The 24,988-nt window shown below is 45.6% G+C and overlaps 1 protein-coding gene across 2 annotated transcripts in view; it reads right to left on the bottom strand.

Annotated features, from left to right (window-relative positions):
- Positions 1 to 24,988, bottom strand: part of FAM217B (family with sequence similarity 217 member B) — a 300,548-nt gene that overhangs the window by 132,363 nt on the left and 143,197 nt on the right. For both annotated transcript variants that reach the window (XM_069651034.1, XM_069651035.1), the window contains one exon: positions 1,767 to 1,878. In XM_069651034.1, the coding sequence (XP_069507135.1) occupies positions 1,767 to 1,878 (112 nt within the window). The remainder of the gene's footprint in view (positions 1 to 1,766; positions 1,879 to 24,988) is intronic.

Here is a 24,988-nt window from a genome sequence, read left to right as displayed (position 1 = left end):
GGTGCACACCATGCGCTCTCTTTGTATTTGTATTTATTGAGATTTATATAGCACTTTTGCCATACACTGAATCAACCAAAAAAGGTACATCAGTAAATCAAACAAAAGTGAAATAAAAAATAATGGCAGGGTGGAAATTCAGCTGCCAGAAAGAGTAGAAAGGGGGTAGGTGTTGAAACGAATTCAAAACAAATGCAAGGAAGGAGAAGAACGGATGTGAAAGGGAAGGGAATGCCAGTGCATGCGAGCTAGAAGGGAGAAGGAATAAAAGCAAAAAAGGCAACAGGGATGTTTAAGGAACAGAAAGAAAATCAAAAGCTTGAGAGCGAAGAGGATTAAGAGGAATATTTTCAGAGATTAAAGAAAAAAGATAGAAAGGGGCAGGGCCATGGATACATCCACAGACGAATGAGAGAAAATGAAAGAGAACACAAGTCATATGTAAGCAAGGAAACAGAAAGAAGGGAGAAAATAAGAGGAGAGCGGCAGTAAAGAAAAGAGGATATGAACAGCTGAGTTCTAGAGATAACGAAGGGGAGCAAGGTGAGGGGCTGGAACGCAAAGCAGAAAAGGATAACAGTTATCGAACAGAGAGAAGATGAGACGTAACATGAAACTTAGCGGCCAGAAACGAAAAGAAGGGATCAGTGCCACGGATGTTAAAGAGTTGAGACTGACAAACCTCAGCGGAGAAGGAAAGAAAAGAGTTGAAACTAACACCAAGATTGTGTGTGGTAGGAGAAAACGAGATAGCAGATGGTGGAAAGGAGAGACTCTGGAGGTAGGAGAGAGTGGGAATAGAGGCTGCAGGAAAGAAGAGAACTGCAGTCTTAGAAGGATTGAGGTATGCCTGGCAGTGTTTGATGGAGGCTCCCGCAGTCAAGTGGTGACCAGAGTCACAATACCATGTGTCTGAGGCCCCTGTGTGCCAAATCAGAATTAGATAGATAGCAGATAAAGGACATAAGGGGATCACTCCAACCTCCTGGGAGAGACCAACAGACTCTCTGTGCTAGGGAGGACATAACACAGCTCTGCTCCACAATGAAGAGCCATTTCCACCTAGTAACCCACAAGACTGCTGGGCAGAAATGGCTAAAAACACAAGATTCGACCCTTCTCTGGCAAGAGAGATTTGTTTTCCATAAACCCACTCCATCCAGGCTTTTCTGCCTCGTCGGTATACTTACTGATGACTTTAGTGGGCTGGCATTATCATGTCATGTGGCTCATAATACTAAGTCTAAGCCATTCGTTCATACAGTCCTCGTACGCTTTGGTGTTACGGTGCATTATGCCAGAGAAATGTTCTTACATTCATTTGGGGAATTTGTCCTTATTTGACATATAAAGTATGCAAAACTACATTCAGGTCGAGTAGGCAAGAGCACATTTCATGAGCGAGATGGGGTGAATGTATGCAGATGCTTTCATGCAAGGGAGTTGGACTCAAAATCTAGTACCGGAAATTTAACAAACACATGCAAAGTAGGAGCGCACAAAGGAAAGCCACTGTAAGGCAGCAAATCGATTAGTGACTGTCGTAGAAGAGATGAAAAATGTCCAGATAACATGAGCTTTTTAATAATGTCCGAGCTATGAACAGTGACTAGAAATGTTGTTTCTGTTTTTTTTCGTAGCCGTCTAAAACCATCAAACTGTGGCTGGGCGATGATCAAGTGAAGGTATCGGGTATATCAGAAGTCAGACGGTGCCGGAGAGGACAGAGACATTGATATCATTTACCAACTAAACAAATAACTTGCCTTCTGAGATCTGTTAGGGATGCCATGGCCAGGTTTCATAGCAGACGATCTCATAGGGCTGAGCAATTGCTTCGGTTCTTTGGAAATTGAAAGTCCTTTTCCTCGTTTGTTACTAAAAGGAACAAAACAAGGTTTTACAAATTAGATCTTTTTTTATCCTTAAATGATATAGCTGCAAACACAAGGAAATGGAGGCTTAGTTTAATTTCAACGCCTCACTGCCCGATCTTTAAAGAATCATTCCTGTTTATTACAAAAATACAAGCATGCCGAGATTGATTTTTACTTAGAAACTACATGAGGTGTAGATTTTAATTAAGTAACTCTTTCTCGAAAACAATTAAGACAATATTAACATTGCTCCAAAAATACAATCCAGGCGCGTGGCTGGCAGTGGTTCAAGATGACTACCTGTATTATGAGCTTTAGTCGTGCCGGTGATACCCAACCCCTTTCTTATATTTTACCCAGACGAGATGCCTTGATTATCTTTGTAGTAGAACTGCACAAAGCTTGAGCACCCAACATCTGTGTTTGCTTACGTGCCCTGTTGTTACAAGTCAGAAATTCCCCAGGCTCCGGAGGACAGATGAGATTCGCAATATCATGGCCACTCACGTTTGAAGATCCAAAAGGTGGACAACAAATAATCCGGATCGTGGCTTGGAGCTCAGTGACTCCTGAAAGCAATGTTTTCCAGCCCATGTGCACCGGGATGGTGGAGGGACGGTGAGAGCGACATGTGGAGTGCAGGGGCACACTCCTTGTGCACATCAGTCATCTCCCCTGAGATAAAGACTGGGATCCAGACAAGTGATCAATGGCACATATTACCCTCAGAATGCTACTGTGCTCCCATTTGTCCATGAGTGAAGAAGCAAGGCAGTCCCAGGGGGAATCGATCTTTGGTAGGTGTGCTCAGGAAAGAAAGAGGCTAAATAGGTTCTCCAAGGAACAGCTACTGCTTAATCCTGTTGAGTGAAGCATGCAGCACTGGACCAGGTGGTCTCACCCAGTGTGCTCATACTGACACCTACACAGCACTCTTTCTCACACAACTGGGCAGTGACACCTACCCAGTGTTAGACCTGGCCTTATCGCTCTCGAGTTCACTAAATGTTAAGTCACCAATCTTCCTCTAAATGGAACACAATCAAAGCCCTATGGTCTGCGCCGGGTAGCAGGTGGGTAAATATGAGTAAAAAAGGGAAACAAGGATGCTTCCCCTAGTAGAACTACGAAGGGAGAGATTCTCTACATACTCCCATCTTTCTTCTGCTCACCAAACCAAATGTAATGGAATGCCTAACGCAACTTAAGAGTGATATCACTGAATCTGTGAGGAAGTGAATCCAGGTGGTTTCAGCTGATTTGAGCAATATTCTCCCTTCTGTCAAGCAAGATGCTACCTTCCTACTGGATTGCATTTATGAAAACGAGACCTCTGTGTTGGAAGCGCCTTTGAGGACACTTAACAGTCTGTTGATCGGTCATTGGTTCCCCTTAAGACTTAGAAAAAAAGTAAGTGACCGTATAAGGGGACACATCCAAGCAATGTTTGTTCGTTTGTTTGTTTATTGATTTTATATAGCGCGCCAAATCCAAAGGTAACAGGGCGCTACAGAGAACAGGAAAACAAGATTGCTTAAAAACTTAGTTACAAGGCACAGTATAAACATATATATTGCATAAGTTACATGCCAATGTCGACTATAAACATATACTTGGCATCACAATAAATTAGTTAAAGAATATACATATGTACAGTCAGGTTAGTAGGTATGGATTGGTCCATGGTTAATCTTGGGGGTCATTGGAATGTAGCCATGTGAGTATATTCCGTCTAAAACTGTAGTAGGACTGGTCGGTTCTAATGTCAAGGGGGAGGGCATTCCAGTATTGGGCCGCCTTAACTAGGAAGCTTTTGCCGCCTGTTTTTTTCAGTCTGAATTTGGGTATCTGAAGGCAGTAGGAGTTGGCGGTTCTGGTGGGGCGAGTGGAAGTTCTTCTCACAATTCTTGCTACCAGCTAAGGGGGGACTGCATTGTTAAGACATTTGAAGGTGAGTGATGCTGTTTTAAGTGAGATTCTGTTGCATATTTTGAGCCATTTGTGTTTTCTTCTAGTTTTAGAAATGTGTTCTTTAGAAGGTAAATTAAGGGCAGTTCTAAGGGCATTATTTTGTAATGTTTGAATTTTATCAATAATATATTTGTTAGCTCCCAAATAAAGAGCATTACAATAGTCAAGTTTGGAGAGTATTAGGGCATTGGCAATGATAATACAGCTGGCTTGGGTGAGGAAAGCTCTGCTTGCCCTAATAAGCTTACAGGTGTAAACTGTGAAGGATGCTAAGGAGTTAACTTGTTTCTTTAGTGTTAGGGCTGAGTCAAGGTGAAAACCTAGTGTTTTTACTGTTTTGGAAACTATGTTTATATTGCCATCAATGTTAAATGCTGTGTAGTCGGCGCTAAGTTTTTAGATTGGCAATGGATCTGAGGAGTATGATTTAAATTTTATCATCATTCAGGCCTAGTCCATGTGTGGCCATCCATGCCTGAATGATGAGATATATTTTATTTACCAAGGTCGTATCCGTGTCGAAATTGCCCAAAAGGGGAATGAGGATCTGGGTGTCGTCTGCATAATTTGTGTAGGTGACACCCAGTCTGTCCAATTTGTCAAATAGGGGCTTGGTAAAGCTATTGTATAGAGTTGGCGAGACGCAAGAACCTTGGGGTACACCGCAAGTTATTTTGATAGGGTCTGCTGATGCCAATGTTGAGAAAACTCTCATTGTGCGGTTGTCCAAAAATGATTGGATCCAGGCTATTGCCTCATTTGAAAAGTGGGCAGCCGATGCCAGGTGTTTGCACAACACTGCGTGATCCACCAGATCAAAGGCCGCCGACAGATCAAGGAGAAGTAGCATGGCAGTGTTTCCCTTGTCATTGAGTTCGTCAATCTGTACTTTAAGATGAATTAAGGCAGTTTCTGTGCCGTGCTGCGGTCTGAATCCTGATTGGCGGGTGCCTAAGAGTTGGTTAGTTTCATGGTAGTGCTGGATTTGCATGTATGCTACTCTGTCTATTATCTTGAGTAGAAATGGTACCATGGTGATAGGTCTACAGTTAGTGGGAATGGCAGGGTCTAGGGTTTGCTTTTTGAAGAGGCGTAGGACACAGGACTCTTTGTAGGTTACTTCGGATGGTGTTGGAGGAGAAAGAGGCATTGATCAGTTTGGTTATGAAGGGGGCTAGGTCTCTTGCGGCATCCTTAATTAACTGGGCTTGGCAGCTGTCTCCCTTACAATTGGATGGTTTGAGGGAGGCGATGATCTTTTCAGTTTCCGGGATGGATATTTTTTTGAATTTGAAGGGGTTGAGGCCGGGTGAGTTGGTGGTCATAGGGATGGTGATGAGTGATGTTTCATTGGGAGTGATGGGGTCTTTTTTTTAAGGCACTTTTAGTTTGGAGTGTCTTAATTTTATTTGCTAGGGCATTTTGGATGCTGGTGCACCATTGTTTGTCTTTGGCAATGTTGTCGGGTGGTGGTACGGGGGATTCCAGCGACCTTAGGATGGTAAATAATTCTCTAGTGTTGGAGCTTGCGTTACAAATTCTTTCATTAAAGAGATTTTATTTGTGAGTAGGATTTCTTTTTTGTATTTACTGGCAAAGAGTCGGAGTTGCAGTTTGTTTTCTCCAGATATGGTGCCATTTAGACTCTAGTTTCCTTTTTTGTCATGATCTCTGCTTCCAAAAGATCAGGACTTGCCCGACTCCCTTGGAAGTAGACCCATAACCCCGGTTCCGAGTGCCAGCCAGTCCCAATTGGGACCTTTTGGACCCTGTCCTGGCGCCAGTGGCACCAGGCTCATAAAGATGCCCAGTCCCAGCGCTGGAAGCGCCGGGCTCATAATGCTTGGGTGGACTTACCTGCAGCAGACCATGCTGCTTACTTACCTGCCAGTTGAGCCCCTGATCCTCTTCTGTCCGGGACTACTTTTCCTGTTGGGTGGGGCAGGAGCCACTCCCTAGGTTCAGAACACTGGAACTCTTCTGGAAAGCAGGAACTCTTTTCTTACCTAGGCGAGGCTGTGGAAGGAGACACCTAAGCACTACAGGAGGCTATTTAAACCACACCCGATGGATGAATCTTGCTTTGCGTTATTCTGCATTCTCTGCAGCAGAACGCTCATCGTGTCTTCTGCTTCTGATCCTGGGCCTAATGGAACAAAGGCTTACCACCCTGGAATCCAGTCTTCAGCAGCACCTGTAAAGACAAAGAAAGAACAGGTTAGCACTACGGTCTTCAGTGGCAGCGCATCTCTTACCTGGTCCATCGGCTGTCACCAACGCCTCGCGCTGCATTCTGGCATCTGAAAGACAAAGGCTTACCTACTCTTCGCATGCTCCAGAGGTCTTCGCACTGCATTCCGGCATCTGAAAGACAAAAGCTTACCAGCTCTTCGCACGCTCCGGAGGCCTTCGGCGCTGCATCCCGCATCTGAAAGACAAAAGAAGGTGCGTTTAAAGACATTGGGCAACTTTATTACTCACGTGCCCTTACTCCTTCCCACGCCGAATCCAGTGGGTATTCCAGCAGCCTTCAGCTTCTCTAAAGCTCCGAACTTGTACCTGCAAGATAAAAGGGACAGTTAGTGCGCATCGTGAAGCAGGCTACAAGCGCTTACTTACGTGCTTCCAGGCGCTTCTATTCCTCACGCGGGTTCGATCCTCAACTCTCATCAGCCCGCCATCCGCCATCGCCGGAACCCTGCAAAACAAGAGATATCATTACAAAAGACTTTTAAGACATTTGAAGTGCTCAGAACTTACCGTTCGTGCAGTTAACGACGGACAGCAGTCCTCTGAGGTCAAGAGGCCTGCACCCTTATCCAGTCAAGAAACTGGTTACGGCACCCTGCCCCGAGGCAGATGGAGAGCTCGGCGTTCACTTACCTAAGGTGAGGGCGTTAACCTTTGGGGTTCTACAGGAGAAGAGAAAGGGAAGAGGAGAGAGGCACCCAATAACCCCAGTTCATTAATCCCATATTTTCTATCTTCAGACATCTTACTCTTCGAGTCAGACATACAGTGCACAGAGGTCCAGCCCAAAGAGCCAACCGTGTGTTACACATCACCTTTGAAGATACGGCATTCACCCAGTCAAGACCGGCGCCTCAGCGGGAATCAGGTGAGCGTTACATTTTTTTGCATTCTTAATTCTTTTAGATGTGGGGTGAACCAAGCATTTAGGTGAGCTTGTTATTTACTTTTTGGGAGTTTTAGAGGAGCAATGGTGTCTAATGATATTTTCATAGCATTATTATAGCTTTCTAGTAGGAGGTCAGGATGCTGGTTGTTTGGCAGAGCATTGATAGTGGATAGTAGCAATGGTAGGAGGTTGTCTGGAGTTATGTTTTTTTGGCTCTAGTAGGTATGGGGGGTGCCATGATTTTCTCTTTGGTGGTTTGTATATTCAGAGTTAAGGTAAAGGTGATGAGGTAGTGGTCTGCCCAGTGTTGAGGGGTGATTTTGGTGATAGCGGTATCACAATTCAGGGTAGCGACCCAATCCAAGATCCTTCCTTTGTTATGGGTTGGGGTGACAACTTTTTGGTTTAAGCCGTGTTCCGCAAACATAGTGGCTATAGATTGGGCTGGTTTGTCATCTGGGATGTTAAATCCTAGGTTAAGGTTGCCTAGTAATAGGATTTGTGATGAGTCTTTGGTGTTATTGGCTAGGAGACTGGATAGATCCTCTTTAAAAGTCCCAATGGGGCCAGGTGGCCTGCATATTAGGTAGATAGTTAGTGTGTGGCTGGGGAGGGCATTTCTGATGACATTTTGAAGTTGGGTTGCGACAAGCCCAAACACGCCTGGTTTTAAGTTGAAAGTGCAGCCTGTGTTAGGCTTAATTATTAACAGTCTTGAATTCGTTTTTGTAAGGATTTATTAACTTTTTGATCCGGTTATAAGTACAGTTGTGCTATCCTTACTCCCTTTCGGAGGCATGTGCTATTGTTTCACCCATTCCTGGACTTCAAGGCACATAGACATTCAATTCTACTCATATACAGTTGTTACTTTACAAATGTGAGTTTTTCCTTTGTCGGATACAATGCATATTAGTTATTGCCCATTCCTATACTTGTGCTTTAACATTGCATTACAGTTTTTTGTTCAATTTAAACAACATTCACATTCAGTTCAAAATTGTTGAGTAAAAGTATTCATTCAGAGGTAGAATTTATTTGGTTTTTAGCACCATCGACTTGAAAGAAATCTCTTGAAAGATCTGCTAAAAACCAAATACTAGGCTATTTAGTGAATGAAAGAGAGAAGAAACGGCTCCTCTGGGTGGGATTTTCCTCTCATAATCCAGACTCTGCAGATGTCCTTTTGTTGTCAAGAATGTGGGCCAAGAATGTGGAGCTTTGCCCTTGTTGGCAGTATTCAACTTGACTGTTCGAGCTAACAACATATAATGTTGAAGGACTAAACTCCCCTAATAGGCAAATTCATCTTTTGCAATTTCTAAGGATCAAAAGGTTGATGTTCCCCACGCCAGGAAGCCCACCTCTTGCAGCCTGAAACAGCTAGTCTTCTGTCCAAACTTTTCCTTGCACAGTATTCTGCCTCTTTGAAGTCAAGAAAAAAAGAAGACAATCCTGTTTGGCCTCAACATTCAGTTTGATTAAGACTGTCTGATAAGGAGGGTAATCTGCATTGAGGGATCTCGGGAGGGTTGCAAAGTCACACTGCTTTCTGCTTATGCCCTAACAAGCGTCACACACAGTTATTTAATCAATTTATGCACTTGTTGCTCATTTGTGGTGGGTTTCTTGGTCTTGGTGCACGAGTGTTAGGCAGAAACCTGTGCAGTTCCCTTAGGGAACACTGCAAAAGATTTAAGACTACAGGTGTTGGCAGTAAACCCACTTGGTAGCAGTCTGAACCACCCAGATTTACCTGGTAGCTGTGCCTGAGCAGTCAGACTTCCCTCAAGAAGAGTTAGGCAGTATGCAAAGTATACACAATAAGCACTCAGATACAATAATACAAGCACACACTGACCAGAGCTTTGGTATCAAAGTATATAATTATTTATTTAAAAACACGCAGTTTGAAACACTCCAGTACTCTTATTGTAAAATATTCTAAACACAGTTACTATTGTAATATATACACCCCTTTTTCCTTATCACTTATTTTCATACAGAGGTGAGTGCTTAACTAGATTACACTCCAATAAGTTTGTGAGAAAGGGAGGGAAAAAGACAGAATATGGAAAGGTACACCACTCTAAGATTCAGGAACACTATAAGCAAGGCAGAAGAGCAAAAGTCACTGGTGAGCCAAAGTCCAAAGGCTGGGCCCACCCTTAGAGCGAACAGAGCACAAATGCGCCCAAGATCACACATTTACACTAGGCTTAGAAAGTCTTGCAGAGGGTTCAAAAAGAGTTTAGAGAGGCATAGGAAAGTTTAGCCAGGGTGTCCCAGGCTAACCCAGGTTCGAAAGCCGGGGGCTAAATCTACCCCGTACAGTCGGTAGCAAGGGAAGCCAGGCGGGACACGGTACCTTAAGTGGGAAGGATCCTCCAGCGGTGGCAGTTGTTCCTGGTAGTGGGTGCAAGTTGCGTCGTCGTCCAGGGGAAGAGAAGATCTCGACTTGGAGGAAAGATGAAGGTTGTTGCACTACCAGGGCAGAAACCAGCCGCAGAGTTTTCCGGTTAAAGGTGGTACCTTTGTTTCGCGGTCGTGGTAAAACGTGGTATCCTGGTTGCCGGGGTGCTTGGCACGGGCAAGGCGGCCAAGAGGTATGTCGGGAAAGCGAAAAGACGGTGAAACTGGTTATCCCCACCAGTCAAAGGAAGAAGACTCTCCGGCGGGAGATCTCCTCTGTCGTTGGGAAAAGTGGTGAGGCAGTCCAGCAGGGCTCCACCGGTAGTGGTGTTGTGGCAGGTCGTCTCAGCTTCTCCCTCGTCGGATTCTTAGGTCCTGTGGCGACTTCTGAAGTTCCAGTCCCCAAAGCCCTGCTTTTATGCAGAAAACCCCCATTCACTCAGCCTAGCTGTCACTCAAACATGCTAAGTGGTGAGCCGGCTGGCTCACCACTTGGGCCAATCAGGATGGAGTGCGACTTGAGTTGCCTAGGCAACTCAGTCCAGGGTGCCTAAATTTCCCTCCACCCCTCCTAAGTACCCCAGACAGAGTGGCACCACTTTGGAGGGCTTCTGTGGAGAAGCCCGCCAAAAAGTGAAACAAAGGGCTCGACTTGGGTTGGAGTCACAGAAGAGAACAGAAACGCCATTTTAGAATCAAGTTTTGGCAAAAAATACCAACCGGAGAATTAATATTAATTAAATAAACCGGCGGTATGTTCGAGGCTACCGTGAATAATTAAATAAAGATAGTAGCCTAAAACAATGGGAAATCCCATAGGAAAATATTTGCGGTTTAATAAAAAAAGTAGTATCCACTGCCACCAGCCAAAACTCGATCAGGGGGGACGGAGACGTGCCCCCTCGACTAACAGACCCTGGGGCAATCGAATTGCTCCAGCCAGAACGTCCACAATATGATGGTTTGTACTGGTTCTGTTCAGAATTTAAGACTAGTAAAGTAAATGGTGACTTTACATGCCCTGGGAGACAGTAGTCAGTCCCATGGTATGGAGTCTATACTGGGGGGTCACTATGACATCCCTGTGTCACTGCACTGAGGGTGCTGTGTAACACACATCACAAAAACACATGAAGCCCTATGGAGTAAAAGACCCCATAGCCCATTAAACACTTCTAGATTCAAAGAAACACACTCAAATCATGTCCAAGAGTGAGGGTAAAAGAGTCTCACTCTTGGCAGGAGAAAAAAATAAACCCCAAAAATCCAGCAAAGCTGCTGGGGGACTCACTAGGTTAGGAAATTCAGCCTAAACAGAGAATTCTCCCTAACAGCGAAACCCCCGTTATTTGCACCACTTGTTTAGACAGATCTGGGTCTATTTAGAGAAGTCACCCTCACCAATGTCTGGTGATCACAACACCCCTAGACAAACATTTTATGTTTTGCTCACATACACATAGAATTGATACCAGAGTAGATTATATTATGAGACCCTTTTCCGCTACTGACTGTGGATTCTGTTATTAATATTATGGTCCACAATCATGATCCAGTTTTTTGTGATTTTGTTTTCTCTCACCAGAAAAGCGATGATCCAGATCTTGGAAACTCAACTTGGTGCTCTTATGTGACCCAATTTATAGGGAAGAGCGGCACATAGATACATCCAACTACTTTAAAATAAACTCTGCTTCTGCTGTGCATACCAAATGGAAGGCCTTTAAGGCCATACTAAGAGGCAACCTTCTGGTAAAATCTGCAAGGCTTAATAGGCTGCTCTGCCACGAGTCCGATAAACGCCTAGCTGAACTCTGGAAAAGCGTTACAGAGGAACTGGTCCCAGGGGTGATTTCCATCCGCAGCAAATACAGAGGAACCAAAGTAATGTGATTAGCACTCACAAAGCACAATAAAAATGCTCTGTACGGGACAACAAAGATGGTAAACCTTTAGCATAGCAACTGAAAGCAAAGACGGATGCATGCTTCATTAAACAACCCCTGAACGATGATGGCGTTGGCCAAAACCAACAAAGCCTTTCTGTCGGATGGGGTTCCCTCATTTTACTGTAAGTCTTAAGGCATTCTCTCATCATTAGCTCAAATCACGACACACACTTCTCAGGCATATTTTGGCAGAGGTGTAACGCACACAGGGGAGGCAAAGATCCTTGTTCTCCCCAAAACGAGTATACTTTCTAATTTTCAGTCAAATCTAATTTACACTGATTTAATTTTCCTATTTTGGGGTTAACCAAAAAAATAAAATGAAAAATGGCCACTGGATGGTAGAACTCACCTGCATTTTCGCTACTGGCGAGCAGCAGCCTCCATAAATCAGCTTTTACTATATTACACCGACTGGGTGGTACATGTGGGTACATAGAAGGGGGATTAGGAGTGGGTGATGTAATGCCCATTTGAAGGATCTTTCAGGTGGGCAGCATGATGAAGTTAATCAGTTTCTGGGACACTGCTGTGTTTTCAGCGCCGGACAATTAGTTGTTTTCAATGTTTTTCCTTTCTAAGCACAGACGTTTATGTGTGAATATTTAGTTCACTGGAACTTCGATGGGGCGTTTCGATTGAGTTAGACCACACGAAGCTTGTGTCACCTACCAAGCCGGTCTTCTTCCAGGTCAATTAAAACGGAGTCCCAAAGTAAAACATTAACACCCACTTGCAAAGCCAAAAAGATTCGGAGCACAAAAGGTGGGCCTATATACCAGAAGCTCTGTCAAATCCTACAAGATTCTAGCCACCAAATACAATCATCTATAAAAATCGTGGGAATGGGAGCGGTCCAAACAAACAACAAGAAGCTGCCATACTGAACCTGGGTTCATGGAATACCCGAGGTTTTAACCATCTAACATTGCCAAGCGATGTCAACCTAGGAACCTTCTCCTATATTTACAAGAGACTTGGTTACTCAAACCACCAACACTAGATGGCTATGAGATAGCCTTTTCACCAGCCACAAAGGGGCCTAAAGGAAGACCAGCGGCGGGGCTGCTCACAGTTATCCGAGCGGGGAGTGGTATACACCTGGAACACATTGTCCAGGCAGATACCTCCATCTTAGCCATTACGATGCCATGGAACCAGATTCAAACTCCAGCTGAAGAAAGGGATATGGGTCTCTTATTCATAATTAACACCTACTGGAATCCTAAAGCACAGACAGACAGAAGTTTCCTGAATAAGATGGACCTAATCATCGACAAGGCAACCACAGTACACGATATCGCTCACATCTTGATATGAGGAGACTTAAACTCTACATGCCCGATTCAGGGCATAGCAAGCGATCAGGATGTAATGGCAAAACACGAAGGAAAAACAACAGGCTCCGCCCAAAGAGGTATTCTGTGGACAAATTTAATGAACGCGAGAGACATGCATAATTTGCAATCTATAAAGTTCCCCAATAAGCCCTGGATCCCAACTTGGGAACACGAGGGTAGGGCGGCAAACCTCGATCACATCTATGTGTCTAGAAGCCGGTTATCAATGACGTCATCTTTTGAGGTAAAGAGAACAATCCATAGTGACCATAACATTCCTGTCACCACGTGGTCAGTGCCCCTAACTGAGAGAAGATACCAAATGGACCCTTCGATTGAAGTGATGAACCGGGCTACACGGCTAAGGTTAACAAATACCGCTGTAAAACTAATTACAGAACATTACTACAGAGACGAGCAGCACGACATAAAAAGTAAGGGTAGATTGGCTAAACTGGATTATCGCCTGCTGCTAATACCCCATCAACACCTATAGCAAAAATCTAATCAAAAGCAGCATTTACATAATAAGAACCTATGTCTGGTTGCAAAAAGGAAGGAAATGCGGCAAAATAACAGAAAAGCAAAAACTAACCCCTCTCCTGAAAACGAGTCAGCGAAACAAGCAACAAGGTCATATAAAAACTGGATTAAAGCCTAAAAAATAGCCCTTTACCAAGAAGACTGTAGGGAAACGAACCAAAGAATTTTAATCATTAATAGCCCCATCGGTTAATATCACTCGGGACGCACTTCTAAACAATGTGGTCGAGAAAAGATGGGTGGATCACTTTGCAGCATTTTTCAGAAGCCGGTGAGTGATCCAATATATCATCCATGCCCCTCCGGTAAACACCTGGAATGTAGAACATGATAGAGCCTCGATCTTATTAAGAATCAAGAAGTTAAAGAGCTCGAGAGCCCCAGGCCCGGATGGCATCACAAACTTGGACCTGAAACAAAATCCAGAAAGTGGGGCATTGCTTGCATCAGAGATAATAAACACCTGTGTGCAATCCCACTCCATCACAGATGCCTGGAAAACTGCTAATGTGGTACCCATCTATAAAAAGGGCGATAAAGGGAACCCAGGAAATTATCGCCCCATAGCACTCTTGGATGTGCTCGGAAAACTCTCTGGGTCACTGCTACTAGATAAATTCCAAAAGTGGGCGCAACATTCAGAGTGCAGTGACCCGTTTCAAGTGGGTTTTGTAAAGAATTTAGGAACCCTAGCAAACATCATGCTAGTGCGCATACTGAAAGCAACGATACTAGAGGGGACCCCGAGGGTCTTCTTGGCTTTCGTAGACTTAACTCAAGCATTTGACCGGGTGAACCCGAGAAAAACTATGGGCGAAACTAACACACTGGAAATGTCCCTCCTCAATCTTGGATCCAATAAAGGAGTTGTATACGGATACATGCATGCAAGTTCGCCTCAGCGGGGCAGGCCAACTGTCTAAAGCAATCGAGACGTCAAGAGGTGTCAAACAAGGCTGTCAGCTGGCCCCAGCCTTTTACAATGCATATATGGGGGACATAATGATCAAAGAAAATCTTATATTTCCACCTAAGATTGGCAATGAGAAAGTCAGTCGCCTACTCTATGCAGACGACATAATTTTAATTGATCAAATTGCCATCGGACAATGGCGGAAACTTGATGGGTCTCCACAAATACCTGTGTGAGAATGATTTAGGACTAAACACAGGCAAAACCAAAATCATGACCCTTGAGAGATCTGTGAAACGTAAAGAAAAAAAGCAATGGCTCATCGCAGGAAAGTACTTGGAGAAAGTTACAAGCTTTACATACCTGGGCATAATATCCCAGGAAATGCCAATGCAGGAAGCCCTCCGTGCTAAAACCAAGACACTCATATCACAAACCAAGATCCTAGCCAAAAAATGTGGCGGCTTCTCCCTGAAACCGGCGATTAACTTTTACAAAGCGAAGGTTGTTGCATCAATCATCTATGGAACTGAAGCAATGCCCGCTATCCCTGGAAATCTTGGCCAAAACTTGAGGGCCTTTTTTGGCGGAAAATTCTCTTACCATCCTCCACACCAATGGTGTCTATTAGGAGAGAATTGAGCTTGGTGTCTCTTAAGGCTTCAGTTGATGCCGTTTAGGAAGGTCAGAGACTCCAGTCTCAACATTTCTTAGATCATTCGTGCAGAATTGAACAGTGGCAAAAACAAAATGCTATCTCAATGGGTGAAGAAAAAAATACCTATTACAAGAGATTGGTAACTCAGAGGAAGAACTGGAATTTAACTCCACGAAAACTAAAACTCGATTTAAGGAGTGGGAATGGACCCAAACATTAGAGACAGCCGCCAAAAATAAGCTCACAACACATCTTCCAGCAAACACACAAAGAGTGAACGTCATTATGGAATATGTGTCGAAATTCCCAAACAAAAGGTTAAGAACAACGTTCTTGAGAGCACGTCTTAACTTATTAAGAACCAATGAGATCTTGTCAATAAGAGGGGTTTCGAAACACAACTGCTGCATTTGTGATTGCAAGGACACTGTCGAAACGATAAGGCACCCGTTACTATCATGCCTAGGAACAACCGCAAAGAGACTTGTTTTGTTCCTCCCGTCCCTTTCTGCACCCCTTTCCCTCACCTTTTGTTTTTCTCCGGCTCTACCATAAATGTCGTCAGGCCTAGTACGGTAGTCGCCTGTCTGTTTCCATTTCCTTCCCACTCCCCCACTCCCTTCCTTATCTATGTCTTAGCTCTTGCACTATCTGAAATGTCGTCAGGCCGAGTACGATAGTTAATTTCACATCCTTACTGTTCATGGCCTGTAAGAATGTTGTATTTTCCCTTGTTCCCTCTCTTGCCTTGAAGCGCTTTGAAACACATTGTGTATAGGCGCTATATAAATAAACAATCATATCATATCATATGGGCCATCTCTTTAAGGATCTTCGGACATATGACGAGGAGCTATGGTGGAACTATCTAATGAATGGGAAAAGTACAAAATGTGTGATCGCAGTCGCCCAATACTTCCAGAACCTTGGTCTGGATTCAATAGACGCAAGCTAACTGGAACCTGGAACGTGCTTGGAGAGTCGATCAACCCGATAAACGAGAAAAACGTAACTACCAAAAAAGTGAAAGGACGATCAAAAAAAAATTTACTTTATTTTAAAGACAATCATGTTTAACATTTACTTCTTGCAAAAATTGTAACAATTGAGTCAATTAAAAAAAAAGTAAAACACATCTTTTATATCCTTGATGGCTGCTATTTTTACACACAAAACAAACGCTTAGCAGTTTTGTGAACATTCACATTTTCTTAGTATCATTCATAACAAGCTGGAAGCTTACAACACAAATACTATAGGTTTACCACAGATTAAAATGTATTGTATGCCTGTAAATCCTGAAAGGCAGTAAGTGTCAAGAAGCCTGCAGGAGGCCCACGGCCAGTAGGCCCCTGTTGTGGTGCCGGGGCTCCAGCTTTTTGTTGGTGGGAGCTCGGGCCCAGGGCATTATGCACGATTGCATCGCGCAATTATACACGTCCACACAGGTCTGCACATTACCCGCGACTCACCTCTGTTACAGAAGAGCGTCCCAGTGTTTATTGTATGTCACCACGCAACTGTGGTGACGTCTATACAACATTCCTCTTCTTCCCAATTAATCAAACAACACACACATATTATGCGGTTCATCATTCAAGTCCTTATTAGCGCACATAGTCACATAGTTTATCTGGAGACTTCAGAGCGGCTCTCGGGTATTATTGGCAGTTCTGCTGGCTCATCAGGACTGGATGAGGGCTGGCAGGCTGTGACTTTGCTTGTTGTTGTTCTGGGCAGCCACCATGGGCTGATCTGGGGGTTTGAACCCCCCCCCCCGCCTCCTTCTGGTCTGGGTCTCCCATGTTGACGGGGCTGTTGGCCTGCAGCCACTCCCCTTCTTGACCCTAGTCTCCCCCTGTTGCTTCTCCCTCTGTTTCTCTGTCCTTCATTGGGCCTCTCCCTTGTCTCCATAATGTATGGAGAACCTTCTTCAACCATTATGCGTTTCTGATGATTGGTTTTCCCTTTCGGCTTGCAGTGATCATCATTCCCCTCCGTTCTGTCACGGTCCATGGCTCAGCCTCAAACACACTTGCCAGCTTGGTCCTTGATGGGTGGCGGAGGACTAGCACTTGGTCTCCTTCTTTGGTGTGCAATTTCCTTGCTCGTCACTCGTGGCTCATGTGTTCATTCGACCTTACTCTGTTGTCGTGTGTCCTATGCTTGTCTATTGATTTGGCTTAATTGTAGCGGTGGTTGAGGTATGGAAGATCATAGTATGGTCTGGAACATGATGTCAGCTGGGGGTGCATTGATTGATGTGTGAGGTGTCAGCCGATAGTTGCGGAGAAACCGAAATAGCTTGAATTCCCATGGGGCTGCCTGAACCTTTGCTATCTTGAGGACCTTATTTAGCGTTCTCGTGAACCGTTCGCCGTCACCATTTGCTTGGGGCATCTCGGCATGATGAGGTGATGTGCAATCTGAAGGTCGTCCGTGTATTTCGCAAAGTCAGTTCCTTGAAATGGTGGTCCATTGTCACTCTTCAACTGCCGGTGCAGGCTGTGTGTCGCCAACATCTTTTTGAGGGCCGGTATTATGACCTCTGCTGCCGCTGAGTGCACTATTTCGACTTCAGGGCAGCAGGTGTGCTTGTCGATGGCAACTAACAGGTAGGTCCCCTCTTGTACCGTGCAGAAAGCAACACTCACAGATTCCCATCGTGAAGTGCCTCTCGGAGCGTTTTGTATGGGCTTGTGCCGTGGTGGGACTCTTGTGGACAGACATGAGGACATGCTGTTATGAGGCTGGAAAAGCATTGGAGGGATAGGGCCTCCATGTCCTTGTCCTGTGCTCCTTTTATCATGTGTGTTCTGTGTTATTGTCTGAACAGGAGTTCATGTGGGACTCCTCGCAGTGCAGCTCTTCCTGTTTTTGGTTTGGTGAACAGACCCTTGTCATACCCTTATGGCACCCATGGGTGGGGGTACTACCATGTACCCCTGGTGTATGTTTTTGGGCACCTGTCTGTGGCACACAGAGCATGGTATGGGCTGGTGGCAGTTCCATGCTGAATTTGACAGGTGCTCCGAGTATCCTCCATTTTGGGATACCCAGGCCTTGCCATTGGAATCAGTTGATTCCTGATAGGAGACAAGATGGCCCCTTTGGCCTCTTGCTTTTTATTACCTTTTACCTTGTTTTCCCAAAGTCCTGGGAATCCCCGACTCTGCCCCTTCCCCTGACTGGCTGTTGGGTGGAATTCCATATATGGTATTGTGGAGGAAGTCCAGGCCAGACTGGCTGGAGCCTTCCCAGTTTCTGTATGTTGTGGGTACGACCCCTTGGGGTGGGACTTGGGTGAATGGAATGTGTGACCAATATACATTTCATGTTATGGTGTCTGGTGGGTGACACAATGACAGACAGCCCTGCCCGAAACTGGTATGAATGCAGTGTGGAGTGCTGGATGGTTGGGTACTTGTCCCAATCCACATTCCTTGTTCGGAGTGTCTGGATGGAGAAGAATGGCCTGAATACACTTTGAGCCCGATTGGCTGCCTGCCTGCTGAATGCCCTTCTGAATAATTGGCTGCTGAGCTTGGCCCAGCCTTGTGAATGAGACACAGAACAGTATATCTGGGGACATCTCACTTACTGGAATTGTTCAGAAGCTGAAGTCAAAACTTAATATTACCTTGAAGCCCAGCTGGAAGAAGAAGACTTAGCTGCTGCTTCCCTTCGATGCAATCCGAAAGCTGTCGTGTCTCCAAGAACAGATGCAAGAGAGGACCTGGCTAGGAGACCTCTTCCCAAGCTACGAGGGAACATCGTGCACCAGCTAACCTTCACCAAGGCTCCCTGGAAGTCAGTCCTCGAAAGGCTGCCGACCAGAGACGGGGACCGCCGAGGAATCGTAAGCGAAGTACCCGGACATTGAAGTCCATCACCATCAACGACCATCGTCGTCGACCGGAGCCGCAACGCTCCGTTGCCTAAGACATTTGAATCAAGGACTCCCTTGCTCATCACCGTCGACCGCTTTGTCCCGCCGGAGAAAGTAAAGGTCGCTGACGAACCAAGGAGAATCCGCTGGTGGGTTTCCCGTCACCCGAAGTCCACAGAGACGCCAATAAAGATCTAGCCGTGGTCGAGTCCTGATCGCCGACACCAAACGCTGACGACCTGACACCCTTGCTGGTCCTACGTCCTTCATTGATCTGCTTTGCGGAAACAAACTATTGTCGTCGAGGTGTACCACACGCCCCATCTTCGCAGGACGTCCTCGACCGATCGTCGACGAGAACCGCAAGAACCAAAGCTGTTGTCTTGACAACATCGTTCACCCTTTTCTTCAAGGGGTCTCGACGATCCGTGGCTCCTGCCTTAAAGGGAGTTCACTCAAAAAGGATCTGTCGACGACCGTCAACGAACTCTGCTAAACCAGGTACATTAGGGTAGTAGAACATTTTTAGAAGGGAACAAGACTGTGCTAAACAATATATGGACTGGGCTTGTCAATATAGCTTATTTACAGGTTGCCCAGGTGGGGGGGATCCTCACACAGAACTGTGTCCTTGGTAGGGACAAGTATTCTGCCAATTGTTTAACCCCTTGTTTTTCTCCTATATCTGGTGTTGGTTCACATTGCTATTAGACTTGTATGTCATTGCAACTGTCAACAGTTGGTGCATTTTAAATGAGTCAAGAGTGAACTGTGGTACCACATAGATATTGTACATATTTATCCTTTTAGTATTGCCTGACCACAAAGTGTGTTATTGTGTGTGTATATAACTTGAACCTTGTTTATATAAAGAACTGTGTTATCACTAACCTAGTGTATGGAAATTCCTTTGTGGGGTCTTGGGGACTACACTGTATGTAAGAACCAGCCTGCATCACTTCCTGAGAGCTTAAGCCTTGATTGCTCGTCCATTGCTACCACTTAGAGAATCTTGGCTGGGGTGCTGTGTGCTTCTACACTGCCATATAGAGGGCAAGAGTACAGATAACCCCCCTCCAGTCTCTACCGCTGTAACGACTTCCTCGACTTTGGTATCAATGTGGGGGAACCATACTCGGTGCCTGATCCTTGCATTGGTCTGTATCATGCCTTGGTGGACTTTGTGCGCCAGTGCTATTAATCTCCCTTGTAGCATGGGTTATATCAGGATGCGAAATCCACCTCAGGATGATCGACAGTTCATGGCGGACCATAAATTTGCCTGACAGAAACCCTCTTGCCTCCACAGTGCGATTGTGGTTGTCTCTCCCAGAATGGCGTTTTTGTCGGGGTGCAACATGGGTCATTGCTCGTGGCTTCGATCAGTTCAGATATGCTCACTGCCACTTCCACAACTGAGCATATATGTTCCTGTGTCACTGCTGATTCAGATATCTCGACTTCAGTAGCAGCCCGTGGATGCCAGGATAAAATGTCCACTGAGTTGTCTGCACCCAGCTTGTACACAAGGTCAGACTCGTATTGCTGCAGTTGGGGTACCCATTTTCTCACTCGGCTGGGGGTGCGCCACTGAGCCCGTGAATATGGGGATCAATAGCTTGTGGTCTGTGAATGTTCTGAACTTCCACCCATACAGGTATAGATGAAAGTGCTTACAACCCCATAGAACGGCGAATGCCTCTCTTTCGATATGTGAATAGCATTGTTCTGTGGCAGTAAGGGCTCTAGAAGCATATGCCACGGGTTGTGTGTCACCTGCTGCAGTGGTTTGTACCAACACTGCCCCTAAACCTACTGGCCTTGCGTCTACATGTAGTTCTGTGTTCAGATTGGTGTCGTAGTAGGCCATCGTGGTGCTGCTCGATAGTGCGTCTTTGATGTTTTTGAATGCCTCTTGACACTGTGTCCCATTGCCATTTTGTGCTCGATTTGTTCAGGGCCCTTAGTGGCTCTTCTAAGGTGGCCAGGTTGTTGATAAACCTCCCGCAGTAAGTGACCATCCCCAAAAAACTGTGGATTTCAGTGGGTGTAGTCACTTCCTTGATATCCGCCATTTCCAATGGCTCTGTTGACACACCTTTGCTATTAAATATCTATCAGAAAAACGGGAATTCCTCCATAAGAAACTCACACTTGTTTCTGTGTATGGTCAGGCCAGCATTCTCCAGCCTGTCGAGAAACACTGCCAACCTACCTATGTGCTTGTCCTTGTCCTTTGCGTGTACTAGGAGGTCATGGCTGACATTGAGGTCTTGCAGGACTGTGTGAATTTTTTGTTGGAATACCTCTGCTACGGACGATATCCCAAAATGTAACCTCTTGTACCTCCTCAGCCCTATGTGCATCGATAATGTGGTTATGTACCATGAATCTTTGTGTAGTTTCAGCTGGTGATAGCCTGCCTTTAGGTCTATTTTGGAGAACATTTTGGACCCTGTGAGCACAGCGATTATCTCATCGAGGGTTTGAGTGATATGTCTTTCCCGGATAATGACTGCGTTGAGGAGGCACATGCCTATGTAAATTCAGATTTTCGGGGCTGCTTTGGCTTCTTTGTCACTACCATTGGGGAGACCCATGACGTTGGTGCCATCACTTACTCTAGGATTCCTGCCCTTTCTAGGTCACATAGCTCTTTGACTACTAGGTCACACATGTGGAAGAGTGTTCGCCGGTGCTGCACTGCTTGTGTCTGTATGGTTGGGTCAATGTGTCATTTTATAACTGTCTCGATGAGGCATCCGATCCCTTCAAATAGCTTGGGGTGTTTCGACAGGAGCTCTTGTATATCATTGTTGTTTGAGACGTTGCAGATGAACTTGATCAGTCCTAGATCTTCTGATGCATCAGCGCTAAGTATACATTCAATCCCTGCATCCACAATGTAAATTTACGAATGGATCATCAGTCCTCCTACCCTGCTGAGTGTGGTGCAGATACGCCCAACTGCAGGGAGAGGTTTTCTGCTTCTGTATGCGTAGGGTTGTGTGTTGGTGGATTTCAGCGTTGGTCAGCGATCAATTGTGCATTGAGTGTCAAGGGGCATCACATTTACTGAGGCCCCTGTATCGATGGTCATCGTGACCTCTTGTTCGCCCACCATAATTCTGCATGAGGGCCTCTTCTTCTTTTTCTCACTCTGGTTTCCTCACACTAGTGCCAATATCAGGTGCACATTCCCCTTCTTCCTCTGTTGGGTTGCAATGGTGGCCATCGTCATCCGACTCCGCCGACGATGAGTTGTTCTCAACCTGGACTTGTCGTGCCTCTGCCCTTTTTTCTGTCCTTGGGGGCGGTTTTCCTGTGGGGGCACTTTGGCCAATAGGGTTGCTTCGTGCAGTGGTCCAGGAGGCCTCGTGCTGGGCAGTTGCGCCTTCAATGTCGTTGTCCACCACACCATCCGCAGTCATTGGGGCCAGGGGACCTGGGTCACCATCCAGGGGTGCCGCAGGGCCAGGTTCTTCTCCCTGAAGTGGCGGTCAGTCAGTGACTGCAGCAATTGTCGGAGCTGGTGATACCTGTAGCCTTTGGAGAGCAGTGTTCATGTGTGCTGCTCGGGCTTGCAAGAGTTTTCTCTGCCTGCTGTATTCTAGGATGCGGGATAGAGGAAGGCCTTTCTCGCTCTGTATAGTTCTCCTCAGCTTTTCTGAGCACATCTCATCAATGATTTGTCATCTGATTTCTTTGTTGACATTCTTGAACCCGCATGACAGGGCCAATCACTGCAGTCAGGTATGCTATGCATCAAGCGCTTCTGTCTCGCCTTGGACTGTCGTGCAAAATTTGAATATTTCATAGTCCGGGTTGAGTTGGGGCATGAAATAGTGTGTGAGGGCGTCTTTTGCTAATTTGTACACATCATCTGTGTCTGGGGTCTGTGCGAGTGAGTTGAAAATGTGTAGGGTCATCTCCAACACTTAGCAATAAGTGAGACTGCATCTTTCTAGGCGTGGCAAGTCTTTGCAGTCTATGGCCATCTCAAACCTTTGAATCCATAGCGCCCACCTGGGCCCCACTGATGATGGTTCGAGGTAGCGGTCAAACAGGGTTATGGTGACGTCACCCCCTGTCTGTGCGTGGAGTGGGGTTGAAATTTGGTGCCAGTCAGGCAGGGGTCGCTGAAGAGGCAGCCATTTGGACTCATGTGGCGTGAATGGCAACTTGTAGCTGACGACGCGTTACACTGTTCACCCACCTGTTTGATGAGCTAGCTTCTGTGTGGGCTTTGCTTCTTGGGTTGTGTTCCACACAAGTGTTCTGAAAAGCCTTGCTGTTCCTGGTTGGGTCCAGTTTGTTCTTTCACTATCCTTCTGCATGGCTGAGGTAGCGTTGAGGTGGATTCCACACATGGGCTGCAGGCCGTATTGCTGGGGTCATGGAGAATGTTAGAAACAGAAAAAAGTGTGCCCATTATTTCCGGGCCGCTGCTGTATCCCACTCGTCACCATTGCCAGCACTCTAGCTCGTTGTTGGTGAGAGCTTGGGCACGGGCCATTACACGTCCACAGGTGTCGGCATATTACCCACGACTGACCTCAATTTCCAGCGAGCGCCCAAGCGTTTAATGTACATCACCAACAGCCCGTAGGACGCAGGAGGCAGCTGGAGCATTGGCGGAAGGGGAGAAATCTTAAACCACTGAATGCAAGAAGCACACGCATTGGCTGCAAAAAGGCAGTCAGTGTCAGGAAGCCTGCAGGAGGCCCATGACCACTAGGCCCATAGGACGAAGGAGGGAGCCGGGGCACAGGAGGAAGGGCAGTAATCTTAAACACCCTGATCAGACCCGTCTGTGGGTGCCATGGCCCAGAGGCCTTGTGAGGTGACTACTGGTGCAGTGGTTTTCCCCAGCGGTAATGTGTTTAAAGTGTTTATATAAGGTGCTTGCAATGTAACTGGCTTACCATCATCAGAAGCAAGGCTGGTACCCCTGTTCATGCATGACATTATTTTAAAATGTCTTTTATTTCAGTTTTCAGACAGAACAAGCGCACAGCCCTCAATTTGATAACCCTCAACAATGTGCAGATAAAAATGAACAATATACATTTATCTTGGGGCATTTCTAATAGTCCTCTATAACATGGGGGAGATAGAAATATAAACACAGGTGGCATAGACCTGCCCGGGCCCCAGCGTCCAAAGGAACATGAAAATGCACACAGCTGAACTTTTTGTTACTTCATGCCTACTTAAATATAAGATATCATTATAATCTCAACCAACCTATCGCCAGTCCAGTTACCATCAACAGATATTGTTTCCTTATGGAATTTACAAGGCAGTCTGTGAGAAACAAAAAGACTGAATCTTACTAACAAGATATGTAGGTGTACTCATTTATATTCTTCTGCCGGGATAAGCTTCTACGATATAACATTCTGTGTGTGACAACCCATGATATCTAGAAAACAGTCCATCTATGCTCCCTCGCCTTTTCACCGCTCCTCCACAACCTAATATAGTTCCAATGATCTTACATCCCTTATACCTATGCAACAGCCTGAAAAGTATACATAAACAAAGGGATTAAACTGCCAATTCTTAAATTATATTCAGAATAAACATCACCTAGGTCTATGTTTCTTCACCCCTCGCCTACGTCAGCTGCATCTTTTGCATGGAACGATTTTAATAGTTCTTCAGCTCTCCCAGAATCCCAGAAAATACTTTCTTCGTCCATCCAAGTTCTCAAAGTGTGTTTTCCCATCCGGCGCAAACTCTATACCTGCCTGTTTTACAGTACATACTTTTAGTTCTTGTTCACATACTTCGCTATGAATTTACCCCACAACCTCTCATGCGGCGCTGCCTTCCCATGGAGCGCAGCAGTTATCCTCTCCATTGTACATATATTTATGGCAACATTAATCCACTCCCTCTTACTGGGTATTTTAGCGCCTTTCAATTGCATCACTAGGTAGGCCCAAGAGCCAGCAAGAGGAACGCTGTGACTCCTATCAATCTCCTGAATTCCCCTTCAATTTCCTCCATCCCAAATAATATTAGAAATGGCGTATTATTATGGTCAATCCCATTTAAATCCTTTATCCAGCCCAGGACTTCATCCCAGAACACCTTGATACGGGGACAGCCCCACCACATGTGCCAATAATCGGCCCTCTCACCACACAAACGACAACATCCCGGGTCGGCCGATAGGAACATCTTTGAAAGCCTGACTTAGTTGTATTGCCATCTGTGGAGAATCTTGATGGCATGCAATTTGTACTGACTAGCAATCGAAATCTGTGAGGCCCCTTTACATATTCTCAC

Source organism: Ambystoma mexicanum, chromosome 3p (genome assembly GCF_040938575.1).
Source record: "Ambystoma mexicanum isolate Mex_15411 chromosome 3p, UKY_AmexF1_1, whole genome shotgun sequence".
Classification (NCBI taxonomy): domain Eukaryota; kingdom Metazoa; phylum Chordata; class Amphibia; order Caudata; family Ambystomatidae; genus Ambystoma; species Ambystoma mexicanum.
Note: the sequence above shows the minus strand (reverse complement) of the source record. Positions and strands in the feature narration are given on the sequence as shown.